The sequence below is a fragment of the Mercenaria mercenaria genome, chromosome 19, assembly GCF_021730395.1.
Source record: "Mercenaria mercenaria strain notata chromosome 19, MADL_Memer_1, whole genome shotgun sequence".
Classification (NCBI taxonomy): Eukaryota; Metazoa; Mollusca; class Bivalvia; order Venerida; family Veneridae; genus Mercenaria; species Mercenaria mercenaria.
The window spans coordinates 39,501,693-39,519,358 of record NC_069379.1 but is presented as its reverse complement, the minus strand read 5'-3'; the positions used below and the strand labels follow the sequence as shown (position 1 = coordinate 39,519,358).

Genomic DNA, 17,666 nt, shown 5'->3' with positions numbered 1-17,666 from the left:
TTGACAATTTCTTCTCATGAACAGACTGGATCAAACCGAGTCGGCTGTTTGTTTGATTGGTTACACTATTTCAGTTAAGTTACAATTGTTTCTTCCCCACACATACACCACGTTCGTTTCTAATACCATGTAAAGGTAATCAATCACACCCTATTATCTGATGTCCTTCACGCCGAGTGATGCCTCTACTACGGAGCCACAAAATCGATAACGCCAAGGAGTGGTGTTTGTGTTTTCAGCTTTTTTTCCATTTCGGCTTCCCATTAAGATATTTTAGTGCATGCGCACGTATAAATGCCTAAACATATTACACAATTAATCCTGATCGTATTCCGTGCGAAATAAAGAAGAATTCAACTGTTTATATTGGATGTTTATAGTGGGTTCAAAAGCATGGAAAAGTTAAACGAATAGATGCATTGATAATTTTGAATATCACTTCTTTTGTGAATTCAGCTAATATGCTTGATAAAAACTGTATACTTGTATGTAAGTTCTGTGGTGCAAAAAGGACAACCTTTACCGATAATAACTAACAACATCAGTTGTTAGATTTTTAATTATCAAACTTTTTGGAAATCAGTGCCGCTGTAAAACAACTGGTGCCTAAATTTCCGAGCTCTGCATCCGGCAACACTTGGCGAATACCTATATGGTCTGTTGATAAATCCGCCAGAGAATGAATCATTCTAGTGGTATAGCAGTTTTCGAAGAGGTTCTGACGCACTGTGTAAGATAGCACATTTAAAAAAACAACAACAACAACAAAAACACGAGCTATCTACATGTATATAGACGATTTATAATTCGAGGTACAGAAAAACTTGTGAAAAGGTAGTTCTGTCATTTAATTTTGTGTAACAGTATCTTAAGACTGCTTAAATGGTGCGTTTCATTAATTAAACGAGCGTGTTTCTACATGTAAGTATATATGATTATTTGTATAAACCTCTGAAATATGTTTTACAAGCACGGCTGAGTCACCATTAGGCTGTTGTAAATTTAGACATAGCAAACATCAAATGTTATCGCCCGCAGGTACGCATATATAGACAACTTATCCCATACCAGGATATATTTCCTAAATAAATCGACTGAAATGCAAAACAACCATTATGAAGTTAATAAAAGTGTAAACCGGCCAACGAAATTAAAGCATTTGCAATACTATATTGCTTTAGCTTTAAAACGCTTATTTTTTTCTCGCCAACAATGGATGTACGCACAAGCTTAACATTCGCGATAGGTGAAATTATAATATAGTTATCCCCCTTTAATGAAACCACTGCATTTGTATGATCTACTTCCTTGTGGGTTTTAACTTAAAACATACACAATCTTGATTTATTTAGACATAGAAAAATGTATGCAAGTACGGCAGAAGAAAACAAAGACATAGATATTGCTCCTGACGATGCTTCAGATAAGTTAAATGAAAATAAAGAGGACAAAATGAATTACGAAGCGCATACTTTCGATTTCACAGAAAGATCTTGCAGGACAGGCGATTTTATTTTGAATGTGGAAGGGACTAAATTACATGTTGCAAAGATTATATTATCGCTTGCATCTCCAGTATTTGACAGAATGTTTCAATCGGAGTTCAAAGAAAGTAGCAGCGAGGAGTTGTCTTTGCCAGGAAAGAATCTGGAAGACGTGAAGGAATTTTTACGGTGTATCTATCCAAACTGTCTCGTGCAAGTTTCTTACGACAACGCTCTACGGCTACTACCACTTGTTGATGAATATCAAGTTCTCCATCTTAAGTCAAGATGTGAACATGTGTTGGTTGAAAATGTTAATGATGAAACATCCGTTGAAGAGCTGTATCAGCGGTTAAATGAGGTAGACATGTATAAATTGAATGATCTACCTGAAAAATGTATCACATTAGCGTTGCGAAAACCACACGATGTACTCATTGACGCTAAACGTACGTGCAGACCTCCATCAGAGGACTTGGTTGAAATATTTGAAAAAGTAACTTTTAAAATGACAGAAATACAAAAACAGATTGAATTGAAGAATGAAGAATTGTCAAGAGAGATTGAAATATTGAGAGATGATGCTGAATTAGGCAAACAGGTGAAAGAAAGTGATGCTTCAAATATAAAGTTATCTGAAGAATATGATGTATCTATGGCCTATATAACAGCGGAAATAAAGAAATCAAAAGAGGTAGCTTTTGAAGAGAATGTTAAATGGAAGGAAACACATGTTGTTTTAATGGCTCCAGTTGCAAAACAGTACAGTACATCTATTGAAAAAGAAATATGGGATGTCCCTATACAAATTTCAACTTCAGTTCGTACTGAAACAGAATACAGCCGGCGCATTGGTTGTTATATTGAAACCTGTAATTGGTTTCATATTAAAATAAAACATTCAGGAAAGGGTCATATTTCTTGCAAAGTTAATGCAAGATGTGACCTTGTAAATAGACAGCCTGTTGGAGAAAATATTTCTGTCAGTAAGAAATCTTATTTCAACGAAGGAATGCGTGAACAATGTATAGACGTCAAGAGGATAAACGATATAAACAGTGTAAGTGCAGGCTTTATACGTGATGGGAAAATCGGAGTTATTGTTCATTTGTATATGACAGAGCCTAATAAGGGATAAGGCTTAGAGTATCAAATGTCATTAATTGTTGTCATAACCTTTAGTTACATTGATACTAAATACGTATCTTAAAAAGCGAAGAAAAGAGGAAGGTGCTCACATAACAGTATTACACGAATAGAACTCGCAGTTTAAAAAAAAACAGAGTCAGGTCCATAGTAACCTCTTTTGAAGAGGGCGATGCCCGTCAGACTAGAGACGCTACGCTTAGGCCTTAATAAGGCTTTGTCTACAGAAAATTCTTCGCAATCTGACGTTTATGTATTTTGAAAATACTGCTGTATCGAGCAAAATTATGTATTGATATGCAACCATGTAGTTGTTGATTTTTTTTTTCGTTTTATAATGTAAATTTCTTATACAAAACTAAGCCATGAGATGAAAATGTTTGTTAATTGTTCATACAAAATAGAATTATTTTGGACTATTTTTCATTTCCATCAGTGAAATAACCGGTCTACTAATAAAGCAGTATATTTAGCATAAAAAATTGTTTCCTCTGTATAAGTAAGAAAGTTCAAATACCATGCTCTGTTACATTTTCACACATAACGTGATGATAAATAGAAATTAGAAGAGAATGTTTAAAATGTCATAAGTTATATCAAACCATCATTGTCAATGTCGTTGTCGGTGTATTTTTTATAACTGGTTCAACGGTAGTCTTTTTTGTCCATTTGTTTTCGGTGTTAACACCGTTTTCCAACAGTTATGTAACGGCGGACATTTAACGTAACAAGAGAATCTGTAGCAGTACAAGGCTGTTCTCCACAAGTTAATTTCAACTGCCCCAAATGAATCAGATGTTGAGGACGAATGATTTCAGACACAATGTCTTCTGTAAAATCTTCAGGGAGAACATACAACCCGCCCAGGGATTGAACTTACAACCCTGCGATCCTTAGATCTGTGCTCTCCCTATTGAGCTGAGCGGACGGGAGTCTGTGTTCACATAAAATTAAAAAAAAAATACGTGTATTATTTAGCTTTTTCAAATTCAAATGTTAGTTTATACTAATTTATTTTTGCTCGATTGTGATGAAAACTTCAAGCTTATTTAAAACACGCTCGAGTCTGCTTCCTGGAAAACACAGTACTGGTGTCATACTAAAAGTCATGATCGTAACCACACGACCCCCGGATTCAGCGGCCGATACCTTAACCACTAGACCACCGCTCCCCTTAAAATTAAAATGATGTTTCACTTTAAGTGTTAAATGAATTAATAAGTTTTGTTGAACTTTTTTCATTTACATTTTATTTCTTAATTAACTACTACCCCTGTTATTATGACACCTCACATAGCGGATGGCATCTTCTTGTTGAGGGTTGAAGCTGTTGTTAATGAGTGAAAGTTTTATCAGTGAGTGAAAATATTGTCAGTGGGTGGGTGAAACTGTTGCCAGTCGGTAGGTGAAACTTTTGTTTGTGGGTAAACCTGTTGTTATTGGAATTAAAAAGAACAACACAGTTCTATTGAGATTATTCATAACTGATGGGATACAAAGTCGCAATCTTTCAATAACTATTTAACTATTCGCTCTGTGCCAGATTATTATTAGAGCTCATTTAAAGTAGTTGTCCAGTAATTATAATCGGCAAATTACGTATTGTATTCTTCATATGTGAGTTCTGCATTTTTCGTTTTTACGGAATGTTATGTGCGCGTTGAACTACTTTACGTCCACAGAACGAAGACTTGCCTGACGAAAATACGGAATCACACGGAAATTGCCGACTGTCATTACGGATCCACTACCTTAACAACACTGGTCTTTCTTAATCTTCTACTGATTTGGGAGTATATTTTGGTGTAGAATAAAAATTGTAAGTCATGTGCTTACATTGAGGCACTATTAACGTCTTAGAGTTTTGTAAGGAAAAGTCTTTAGTTTTTATATCTTTTTCAATTACAGGTCTCAAAGGCGTAGATGTTTTTCATCGATATACTAGATTTGTTGAAAATTTCTTTGAAATCGGCGTGAGTCTATTTTAAAATTCAAGCTCTCTTTTGGAAATGCATAGATATAATACATACAGCAGATTGAATGTGCATGGAATCATAGTATTATCCAGTTTTAAAAAGCTAAAATATTCACTCATGTATAATAATAACTATTTTCAAGCCTCCACAATTCCCTACTTTTTACTTAATCGGTGACAGACGATACTCTGTGTTTCACGCTAGGATACGAAACAAGTGCAGTAATCTAAACACCGACTTGTTTAATAATCACATCAGAGAAAATCCAAAGTGCGACTGCGGATCCGAAACGGAAGATGCAGAACACTACTTCTTTAAATGCACTCGTTTTTACATCAAAGAAGAGAACTTTTTTCTAAAACAATATTATTTCATCTTGTCAGAATAATTTGTGTATTTAATATATTGATAACGTAACACATAAGCACAGATAGTGCTTGACTCCCTTTTCATGCTATCATTGCTATAATTATTGTTGAATTGCTGTTAATAATAGAATTTGGGTCATTTATAGTTGATTTGGGTTCATTATGTGGATAGCTGGGTCCCAGCTTCGCACATTATACCATATACAAAGGTTAAAGGGAACCAGATATTTGATAGAGCAAGTACTCGTTGTAGAACGTTATGTTTAAATTTGGACCAATCAGAAACAAGTTCTAAAAATAGCACGTCTGCTGGGGTATAAATAGGTAGATGGATGATAGAGAATTCATTCGGTATCCAGCGGTTGAAGAAGACACATCGAGGAATCAACTAATAATTTATCCCAGTACCTTGAGAAGGAGACTATTGCAGTTACCCTGTCAGGGCGGATAAATTATTAAAAAGAAGACTTTGGAAGTTCTTAGACTAAAGAAGAGTAGCAGAATTTCGATAAGGTTTCGAGCTATAGGGCCAGCGCATAGGAGCTTTACCTTAAAGGTAATTGAATGCTATAGACGATAGCATATATAGGCTGAGCATCGGGAAGCTGAGACAGAGACCCAGAGTTTGGTAATCTACTGAGATAGTAGGAGAGTTCCAGCTTATAGACGGTTCAGCATTATTGGCGAAGTACAGCCAAGGCATCGGGGATAATACCTATATGGTAGTTGAATGCTACATATGATAGCATATAGACGCTGAGCATCCAGGAGTCAGGGCAATCTTATAGAGTTTGAGAGGACAGAGGCCGAACATCTATGCGATAGGACTCGTATGTTTGTTGATTCAAAGACATCGTCTGACGGGAAACTTCAACAAAAAGACCAGTCAAGTATAGAGTCTCCAGCCTATAGGAGCTTGAGCTAATTGAAAATTGTTAGTTTGAAACATTTAGTGATTTGCCTGATCCCTGAAATTGTCTAGCTCATAATTAAAATCATTTACGAATCATTGGTACACGAATCATTTAGGCAAGGTAGCCAGAGGAAAATTCTTTATCTGAGATATTTGGTCTCACCAGCTCTACGTTTTAAACAAAGGACATTCTACATCGTTTGTCAGCTAGTCTAAGACATAGTCACCTTAGCGATTGGACCCAAACCATTGTTCAAGATACTAGAGAGTTTGAGATTTCAAACTTCGCCTTCCCCTTCAACGTCTCTCATATATATTTTGGGTAAAACGTCACCGACATGCGTGTATTTTATTTAAATCACACGTTGCTACTAAAGTTTTCCATATAATATCACGTAAGCCTAAGACTTCGCTTTATTACTATGCGAAATAAAAAGCTTAGTTTCAGGATTTCTGCTTATTAAGTTATTTGATTATCCATATATATAATTAGACTAAATTTGATGCGAAACACTATCAATAGGTATAAGAATAATGAAGTTTTGTATGGCTAATGATTTTAACTAAATACATTGAATTGAACCTGGAAGTACAAAGTTATCAACTGATTTTGAGAAACTTTGAGATTTTGTTCAAACTTTAACTTCTACGGCATATTTGTGTCCCCAGGCGGTATCGATTATACCAGATGGGCCTTTTTGTCGTATGAAGTGAAGTTTTGAACGTCCGAAGATGTGATTTCACGAAAGTCGAAACTTCATTCTTTTTACATCTACTCTGTCCACATACTCGGCATCAAAGACTGAAATCTGGATGGAGGCACATGGCATGACAGTCATTTTACTTGAAAAATAAATAATTACGCGCGATTATCATTTGGTGGAACATTTTATTTTCACATCCAAATAAAATCAATCTGTTTCTGCCGGACACTTAATATGACAATTGCGTTTTAATTATAAACATAAAATGGTACTAGTGAGACGGAAAATTCTTTTGAAGTATCAGACAATTTCAGATTTATGATATCATGATGAAAGACTTTTCCTGTTAGCCGTATGGGATAACTCCATTTTTTAAATGCACGGAACCAGAGCCTGGCAGAGAGACATTGTGGGTTAATTCCCCCTTTGATTCTTACATTTTACAAAGAAAGTCAGTCTTGAAACTCTCTGTGACCCTACCCTAACCCCCCCCTAACCCCCCCTTCTCTCTCCCCCCCCCCCGCCCCCGAAATGGGTGACCCCCTCTTTAATGTTGGTGTCCCTCTAACAAAAAGTCCTGGATCCGCAGATGCTTTACTTATAAAATAGTATATTAAAATCATATTGTGCTGTCTGAGAGTTTGGCATTATACAGAGTCATACAGAGTGTCATTATCACTTTGATATGATCATAATAGGCTATTAACTTTGTATGTGGATATATGCATGAGTTCTGCAGCAGTAATAGGAGCGCAATATTGTCCGCGAAAGAACGAGTGCATATATCCACATACAAAGTTGATAACATTTTTATTACATATCCACTATCAAATGATTAATTTATATCTAAATTATCGTTCTGTCACGAAAGACAGGAAAAAATATGGAAAAAAAATCTCCGAAAATGCAATAAACAAATCAAACTGACGCGCATTAATATTTTCCGCGAAAATGACGTCAACTTGTTGTCGCAACGTGCGCGTGGACGCCATGGACGTCACGCGATTCTTTCCATTACAACGTTAAGAAAACATTCCACGTGCTATATTAGTCCAACTCGTGACGTAATTATAACTTTCATTTCATTTCAGTCTGATAAATTACTACGTGCCAGTATCTAATAAGTCAGATTAATCAAAGTGTAAAAGTAAACAAAATGTTGCATAAATTACAAATTAAACAAATACACAATAGCAATAAAAATCTAAAGAAACAAGATTCGCAATGGACAGACCGTCAGGGAAGGTAACTGGAGTCACGGATTGGGACTAGTCCGATATGAAAGCGTTCAACGTCATGATATGGAAAAATATTGCACGATCGCGGTCCATGGAAAATAATTTTAGGTATGTAAGAATCATTTTTATTTCCTCTCGTGTATGATTTACAATCGTGCATTGTATACTAACTATACTGACATAATTTTATATAAAACCTAAATGTTTGGAGCAACACTAACGAGTTTTTACATTGTTCACATTGTATTAACGTGTTTTTTTTTGTTTTTGTTTTTTTTTTTTGTTGTTGTTTTTTTAGGTAATCGCTCTAATATCCATGCGATGATTATATTAATTGAAATGTTTTTTTTTCATTTAATTTTCATTCTTTTCATTTTTAAAAACTCTTGTAAAATTCCTGCCCTTTCGGACAATTGGTATCAAAATGCACGAAATAAACGATCATAATTACGGATACATTGAATGGGCAGATTAAAACAAGTAAGGTTCGTTCTAATGTTGGAAATCTCAAGGAATTTTAATCGAACTTCAACTTCATACGTTAACTTCGCAAGAGACGTTGAAGGGGAAGGCGAAGGTTGAAATCTCAAACTCTCTACTAAAGGCGTAGGCACTTCCCTGGGTCATATAACCAGTATCCTGACAATTTGGGGGCTCGTCCGGGATCTATATCCAAGGAGGTACAGAGACTAGTGGTTTTAACGTTCTGTTGGTGTACCAGAAAGCGTGTGACTGAAGGTAGTCTGAGTCACATATAGTTGAATTTTAGAGTTAGTTCCATCCTAAAGCTTAAAGATGAACTACGATAAATGGGTTGAGATGGGTGAACGTATGGGTCTCTCAGGTTCAGAGCTCTTAGAGTTTGTGGATAGGAAAGAGAAGGAGTATACGGAACGTGAGGAACGTATGCTTAGACGAGATGAGGACAGAAGGAGGTTTGAGGCTCAAGAAGCTGATAAGAAACGACTTTTTGAGCTTGAGCAGGCCGAGAAGTTACGGCATTATGAGGAAGAACAGGCTGAGAAGAAAAGGTTATTTGAGTTGGAACGTTTGGAAAAGGAACGAGCTTTGAAAGAAGAAGAACGATCTTTAAAAGAGGAAGAGCGAGTTTTGAAACAGCAGGAGTTGGAAATGCTTAAAATAAAGGCTGAAGCCGGAGCTTTAGGAGCTGATAAAGGTCCTGAGCACTTGAACAGTAAAACATTGCGGCCAAGGCTTCCGAAGTTCGAGGAAAGTAAAGATGATATGGATGCATACCTCGAGCGGTTTGAGCGGTTTGCAAAAAGCCAGGGATGGAAAGAAGAAACATGGGCTGTGAGTCTCAGCTCATTACTTACAGGAAAAGGCCTGGACGTATACACGAGCATGCCTCCAGACCAAGCCAATGACTATACGGCATTAAAGAAAGCAGTTCTGAAGCGTTATCAGTTAACAGAAGAAGGTTTTAGATTGAAGTTCAGGGAATGCAAGCCAGAGCGTAGTGAAACTGTTTTTCAGTTTATGGCAAGGCTGGACAGGTATTTCAGTCGATGGACAGAGATGGCAGAAGTTGACAATACGTTTGAAATGCTGAAAGACCTTATGATCAGAGAACAGTTCATCCAAACGTGTTCCAAGGACCTTGCTTTATTCTTAAAAGAAAGAGTTGCAAAGTCGAGAGCTGAGATTACACAGTTGGCAGAACAATATATCGAAGCTCATGGCGGCTCTATCACATCTAACAGGATGAATAGAAGTAATTTGTCATGCAGCAAGGAGCTACAGCCTTCGACCGAGGTTCAGCCAGTTTCTCAGCCACCACAAAGAGAAAAGCCAGCTTTTAAGAAGCCCATATGTTTCATATGTAATAAGGAAGGTCATATAGCACGAGAATGCAGAGACTTATCCAAGAGGAAAGTAAGCGGTGCAGCTTTAGCTAGTAGGGGATCCTATGAGGAAAGACAGAGAAATAGGCATGGAACGCAAGATTCTACACCTATAGATATGAGAAAGGAAGGCCAAGCGCAGAAAGACAGACAGTCGTATGACAGAAAAGTTGCAGCCTCAGTTGTAGCGATATCATTAGATGACGAACGGTTAAAAGACTGCATAGAAGATGGAAGACTTATGCTAGCACATGGAAAATCCATTTCGGTTATAGCAAGCACCTGTACCATTGATTCAACAAACGGTGAAAGGAACTTGATATTAAAGAAAAGATATATAGGCGATAAAGAAGTCCAGGTTTTGAGAGACACAGGCTGTGAGTTGGCGGCTGTCAAGAAAGGTCACATATCAGAGAATCAAATGTTGGAAAAGACGTATCCTATGGTTGCGATTGATGGACGTTCAAGGACAGTTCCTGCAGCAAAGATACAAGTTGATACACCATATTTTACAGGTGAAATTGAGGCAATGGTGGTGTCAAATATGATATGCGATTTGATAATCGGTAATATAAATGGAGTTTCAGATAAGCCAGACATAAACTGGAAAACCCGAGATGAAAGACAGTCTTCATCCGGCGAAGATATTGCTGCAACTGGGATGAGGGAAACCCAGCACGCAATAAATGTAGGTATTACAGAACTCTCTGAGGTTTGCGAAGTCAAAGAGCAAACGTTTAATGTTGAGCAAATGAAAATTGCTCAGAAAGATGATGAGACGTTACAGAAACTTTGGACTTATGCTAAAGATAAGGCGAAACTGAAAACAAAAAGAGGTTTCAGGTTTCATTATGAAGTGAGGAAAAACGTATTATATAGGATCTTCGAGGAGAAGAAGGGCAGAGTTGTTAAACAGATAGTAGTCCCAACACAGTTCAGGAGAAGTGTTATGACATTAGCTCATAAATCAATAGCCAGGGGACACTTATCAGCTAAAGAGACACTCGATAAAATACGAACGAGTTTTAATTGGCCAGGCATCACAAATGAAGTTACAAGGTTTTACCGGTCATGTGATGTATGCCAGAAAGTAAAGACTGACCTAACATCAAAGTGCAGTTACGGTAGACATGGTTTGCAAGAATATAAGCATCATGATAGAACAGAAAGAAACTGGAGACAATCTGATGACAGACCAGAGTCATTCAATTTTGATGATCAAGGATTCAACCTGTATCATGAGAGGTCATCTATTAAGTACGCGAACAGAGGATCACGTTGGCATAACAGAAAGAATATATATGATAGAGATCATAACAGACGAGATGATAAGGGTTATAAAGTCTATGGCTCAAATAAATCTGAGCATAAGAAGTCATGGAGACAAAATGACATGAGAAATGATCTCAGAAAAGGGTTTATACGTAGGTCTGACGGAGTTATCATGTAAAAGGAGGTTTTGGTGAAAACAATTATTATGTCAACAGAAAAGATGACAAGTACTCTCACAATCAGAGAAACAAATGAACATCATTCATGAAGAATGGTGATAGGAAATTAAAAGGTCAGGAGATTAACGTTGTATGATATTCTTGAGATCATATACTATTTGTTGAGTCTTTTAGAGATGTTTGATCTTTGATACTGATTTTGTCAGTATATTAGTGAATGTATGTTAATAATAAGCAGTGATACCTGATTTGTAAAAATCGAGAAATAGTAAAAAGAAAAGGAGATTTTGTTTTGTACACAAATTATTCCTTAAGTGTTTGAAAAACTAAAAGTATTTTCTTGAGAAGGGGGCTATTGTCAGAATAATTGTATATTTAATATATTGATAACGTAACACATAAGCACAGATAGTGCTTGACTCCCTTTTCATGCTATCATTGCTATAATTATTGTTGAATGCTGTTAATAATAGAATTTGGGTCATTTATAGTTGATTTGGGTTCATTATGTGGATAGCTGGGTCCCAGCTTCGCACATTATACCATATACAAAGGTTAAAGGGAACCAGATATTTGATAGAGCAAGTACTCGTTGTAGAACGTTATGTTTAAATTTGGACCAATCAGAAACAAGTTCTAAAAATAGCACGTCTGCTGGGGTATAAATAGGTAGATGGATGATAGAGAATTCATTCGGTATCCAGCGGTTGAAGAAGACACATCGAGGATTCAACTAATAATTTATCCCAGTACCTTGAGAAGGAGACTATTGCAGTTACCCTGTCAGGGCGGATAAATTATTAAAAAGAAGACTTTGGAAGTTCTTAGACTAAAGAGAGTAGCAGAATTTCGATAAGGTTTCGAGCTATAGGGCCAGCGCATAGGAGCTTTACCTAAAGGTAATTGAATGCTATAGACGATAGCATATATAGGCTGAGCATCGGGAAGCTGAGACAGAGACCCAGAGTTTGGTAATCTACTGAGAATAGTAGGAGAGTTCCAGCTTATAGACGGTTCAGCATTATTGGCGAAGTACAGCCAAGGCATCGGGATAATACCTATATGGTAGTTGAATGCTACATATGATAGCATATAGACGCTGAGCATCCAGGAGTCAGGGCAATCTTATAGAGTTTGAGAGGACAGAGGCCGAACATCTATGCGATAGGACTCGTATGTTGTTGATTCAAAGACATCGTCTGACGGGAACTTCAACAAAAAGACCAGTCAAGTATAGAGTCTCCAGCCTATAGGAGCTTGAGCTAATTGAAAATTGTTAGTTTGAAACATTTAGTGATTTGCCTGATCCCTGAAATTGTCTAGCTCATAATTAAAATCATTTACGAATCATTGGTACACGAATAATTTAGGCAAGGTAGCCAGAGGAAAATTCTTTATCTGAGATATTTGGTCTCACCAGCTCTACGTTTTAAACAAAGGACATTCTACATCGTTTGTCAGCTAGTCTAAGACATAGTCACCTTAGCGATTGGACCCAAACCATTGTTCAAGATACTAAAGGCGTAGGCACTTCCCTGGGTCATATAACCAGTATCCTGACACATCTATTAAGTGCCAATGAGCTATTATACGGCAATGATAATATTTCTATAGAAGAAAACACTACTCTTTTCGTCGAAGTTCAAAACTATATCAAACACACAAGACGTTTCGACAGCACATAATGTATTTCCGATATCCTCTTGTCATGTTTACATTACTTTGGGACAGGATAATTCTGGTTACTGGGTAGACACTCGGGGGATATGGAGCAGCATACTTGTTTCTTTTCTTCATTAACGCATCTATCTTGATTACAATCATAACTTATGTTAAACTTATCTATTTCTAAAAGTTATTAAATTATCTTCGTGTAATTATTATCATAAATACTTTTACTGTTATCCTTTTGTAACTATTATTGATAACATCATCACTATTATTTCCCTTCTTCTTTTTTATCTTCCGCTTATCATTGAAATTATTATTATTATCATTACTATATCATATATCTTTAAGGAACGCTGAATTTAACTAATACACTCGTTCATTTTTCATTTGCTACGAATGTTGCGTACTTCGGAAGGGCTGACTTCTACTGTTGTAATATCTTGTAGCCCAACCAATTTGCTTTTGTTACTCATTATGTGTATGTGCTATGTATTATGTGTTCAGAAGCAAAAAAAAATATAATAAAATCAATAATAACTATTTAGAGGGAGAAAACTCACTATTACGTCATTGACTTGTTATTTCGAATCACAAACCTATTCTAATTAGCCAATACGTTCATACCGTCAAACTTGTTGACATATGCGCGGGAACTATAGGTTTAACACATTGTATTGATTTCAAAAATGTAATGGAAAAAAACCCTCAAGCATGTTATCTTTGAAATTTATATATAATTCATTCATCGAAACAATCAAACGTTTCTATACAAATATATAAAGCTATTACCTTCAACTATTTTCCACATAGCTAAATCATTTGACAAATACTACTATAAGTAAATGGTAACAAATTGCATACTTTTACCATATTTTTTCCCTTGTCATTGTATCATGTTACTTGAATCGTTCAAATCATATGTGAGTTCATCTATATTAAATGAACGGTATTTGGTATTCCACTTTTCTCTCGTTTCGGTAAGATTAATAGTAGTGGTCTAATTTGAATATATTCATGAAATGTGGTTAGAAAACATTTTCTTCATTAGAATAGTACTGAAATACATGTATGTGTCAAACTGTCATGATTGAGTTGTAAATTATTATGTATTTGAAATACATTAATTGATAACTGACTTTCGTACAGTAATTTTATTTTGTTTTCGTCATTGTAAAGTGAAAACGTTCTTCCTGTTTGCAGACGTGAATTTCCCGAGCTTTAATACGTTACTGTAAGGAAAAATATGCTATAAGAAAGTATTTTGTTTGATTTTATTTTCCTGTTATTTGTTGAGTAGTGCATGGAAGGACAGTTGTAGATGCAGAGGAAAATATCCGGCTCTTTTGTAAGAGTTTAAGTAGTAGCTCGGCAGAGCCTTGTTACCGCCAAGAACAGATTTCTTTTTCACGGTGTATTATTGCTATTTGATTGACTACTTACTGTTCACCATTCCTATGTTTTATTTCTATGTGCTCGTCCTTGTTTTACAGTATAACTATAATATAACTTAATTATTGTTTCTGATCATAGTTAGTGATAATTACATACTACAGTTTTTTACACATATTTGTACATAGGTACTCATCTATACAAAGACATTATGTTAATTTCAAGTTCAAGTTGCAGAAATATTATTTTAAAACATACATGGTAAAATGTTTTCCAAGTAATAATAGACTAAAAGTTAAACATGTTATTAATTGCAAATATCTAATTAGATATCGTCACCATATAGCACACAACTTTAATATAGACATTTGTCTTAAATGTGAAATGCACACGTCTTTCTAAGTTCAACATCACGATTGTTTAAGTGAACAATAAGATTAGAAATTAACATCTTTCATTTGTTTAACGAAATTTCATTTCTACACTTTTCAAACTGTAATATGATTCTTTCCAGTGCCACCAGGTGATTCCTCTGGTATCTTTTTTACCAGGAATATTAAAATACTGTCCATTGAGATGGGAATAGTGACAAATGTTGTACCACCAGGCACCATGCCCGTCTTTTGCACAGTTTCCTGACCAGTATTTATCATTTTCATTGTCGAATGTTGAGAACGCCATTCCATTGTGAAACTCTAGGGAATCTCCAGCATTTCCACTGTATCCACTCACATCTAGTTTGTACTTGTCTTCTTCCGGATATATCTTAAACTTACTATACTTTGCAAAGGCGCGATTTCCTTCAAAATCTTCCATATCTATTCTCAGCTCATGATCTCTTGTTGCTGTAAGAATACTCAGATGCTCATTTCCTAGCCAAAATTCACCATTCACATCGCCAAAGCCGTTTTTATACTCTTTCCAGTTACGATAAAAATCAACCTCACCATTCTTTCTTCTCTGAAACACAATCCAATCCCCTCCGTCAGTGGTTTGGTCACAATAAACTTCGAGTCCTGGCAATAGTTTATAGATACCGGATCGTAACATCCCGGCGTTTCTTGCGTCGGAGCAAGTGTCGTATCCAAATAAATGTTCGAGGCTTCCAGATAGTTTAGTAACTAACATTTCGATGTTTTCAATCTTTCTTGTGTTGAATTTAACTTGCTCCACAATTTCATCTCCTTTATTACTATTCAGTGTAATTGAGTTGTCAACAACACTTCGAATATTTTCTTCCGTTTCAGCTGCTACGATTCTAATTTTTTCTCTTACAAGAATAAATTTGTCATTAATCTCATTACGGAAAGTTTTCTGATCCTCATTAATCTCATTATGGAAAGCTTTCTGTTCTTCATTAATCTCATCAATCTGCAGGGCAAGGTTTGTTTGTATATACTCATCAGCTTTTTCAACCAGCGAAATCAGTTGCTCCGTCTTGTTTAAATCTATCATACAATATTTGTCCATATCTTGTTTCATTGAAATCAAATTATTTTCAATCTTTGGAATTTCTCTACGGATTCTCGCAGTTTCAGACTTTTCCTCCCTAAACGCTGTCCTAAGTCGCGTAAAATCTTCTCTTATATGTTGTACACTTTCCAAGTCCACTTCTTCCGTTTCTTGAGCCACGCTGACATGACCATCTTTCTGCTCAAGAGACGCATTCAGCCTTTTATCTATTTTATCAAGTTTGTCAATAACTCTATTTTCCAGGTTTGTTATTCTTTCTATAACACGTTGAGAATCAGAACAATAGATTCCGATGACATGGAATATAATAAACACCGCCCTTTTTATGAAAGTATGTTCCATGTTAATACGTGCTACAGACACGCCTTAAAAGAACGTCCGTTTTACCCTTTACTTTCCGTTTATAATGTTCATTTTTTTAGTAGAAAATGTTACCAAATCACTTGTTCTGAAATGATTTAGAATAAAATATGATTTATTCCTTCATGTTAGCAGAACGTTGTCAAATCGCTTTCAAAATATTTGAATTTCTTGTACTAAAATAATTTATATGATATATTTCTTCGTGTTAGCACAACCGGAAAGCCAATATGAATAAGCATGAATAAGCCTGTGATTATGTTTCATGTTAAGTTAATTAAAAGCGTGCTGTTGCCGGTTGCTTAAAGAGGTTCAAGAGGTTGTACTTAATTTTGAACCTGAAAAATACAAATTTCAGTAATTATGCTGATGCCTGTTTCCTCAAAGTACTTAACATTTGTAAAATTACTCATTAGGTTTGGATATTTATATAGGATTTCTCGTGGGATGGTGAAATTGTATAAATCTTCATGCGCGGATACAGAGGGTTTGGGGTGGGGGTGACAAACCTAAAAATAGAAAGTACCAACTCCCCCCCCACCCCCCCCCCCCCCCCCCCCCCCCCCCGCCTAGAAATTAGCTTGTACCGCGCATGATCTTTCTATTCAAGAAATAATAAACATATTAAGCAACTGAATGAGGTGTACTCGGGTATCCCGGACCATTGCAACAATTATTATAACTTAGGTATGTCCTGGGCATCCAGGGTCACAGGAAAATAGAATAAATTTTGAATTCACAAAATTCTGTCATTTTCTTACGAGGTACAGCTATTTGTGATGAGTTTGAGTTTGTTTTTAACTACTTATTGCGTTTTTCATTTTACAACACAACTAAAACACATAAACTTGAGGTTGATTTCATCTGTAATGAGTCTCGAGAGCAATTAATCAAAGTTGTAAGAACTTCTTTCGCAATCGAGACTTAACAAATAAGTATCAACTTAAAATACAAGAATTTTTTTCAACGATGATCATCACGCCTGACAAAATTGCAGACGATTATTGAACTCAATTTATCATTTTTCGAGTAAAAATATACATATTCCATTTAATACTAACACGCTCCAATTCCAAACTGTCAAAATACTTGATTTATCGAGAACTTATCAGAAAATCACAAACAGAACAAATAAATGTTTCACAACTTTAATGATCATGAATATAATACAAGACACCTCGAGCAGGAAATAGGAACCACATATCTAAATATGTATAAGAAAACTGCTCTATCCTAAATTGGATAAAGGGCAGACTTAGTAATCTTCATTTCATTTTATATAAATTGTACAAATACAAAAGACTGTCAGATTAAATCCAATATTCATTATGCTACGCTGTCCTAAATGAATATACACTTTACCAAATAGGATAATTTACGGAAGAAACCTTGTACCTGATCATTAATTATAAACATTTTTATTTTAGTTTTCAAATGTTTCTGTGAAGATCATAATTTGTTTTATCTGTGTAAACTAAAATTGAACTACAGTTCAGTTGTTGAATAGTAGAATCAAGGATTGCATATTACAATCTCGATATTTTTGACATAGAATTGTCCAGTATACCTGAGTACACCTCACTCAAATGATTACATCTATTCTTTGAATCTACCAATTTTTGCCATTT

At 35.6% G+C, this 17,666-nt stretch overlaps 2 protein-coding genes across 2 annotated transcripts; one reads left to right on the top strand and one right to left on the bottom strand.

The window, feature by feature from the left end:
• The first annotated feature begins 1,290 nt into the window (after positions 1–1,290).
• On the top strand, positions 1,291–3,091 carry LOC123542265 (uncharacterized). Its single transcript, XM_045328003.2, has one exon. It carries the CDS (start codon positions 1,363–1,365, stop codon positions 2,620–2,622), a length of 1,260 nt encoding a protein of 419 aa, XP_045183938.2. The 5' UTR covers positions 1,291–1,362; the 3' UTR covers positions 2,623–3,091.
• Positions 3,092–14,382: 11,291 nt separating this feature from the next.
• LOC123542173 (fibrinogen-like protein 1) lies at positions 14,383–16,257 on the bottom strand. Its single transcript, XM_053531401.1, has one exon. It carries the CDS (start codon positions 16,018–16,020, stop codon positions 14,668–14,670), a length of 1,353 nt encoding a protein of 450 aa, XP_053387376.1. The 5' UTR covers positions 16,021–16,257; the 3' UTR covers positions 14,383–14,667.
• Positions 16,258–17,666: the final 1,409 nt, after the last annotated feature.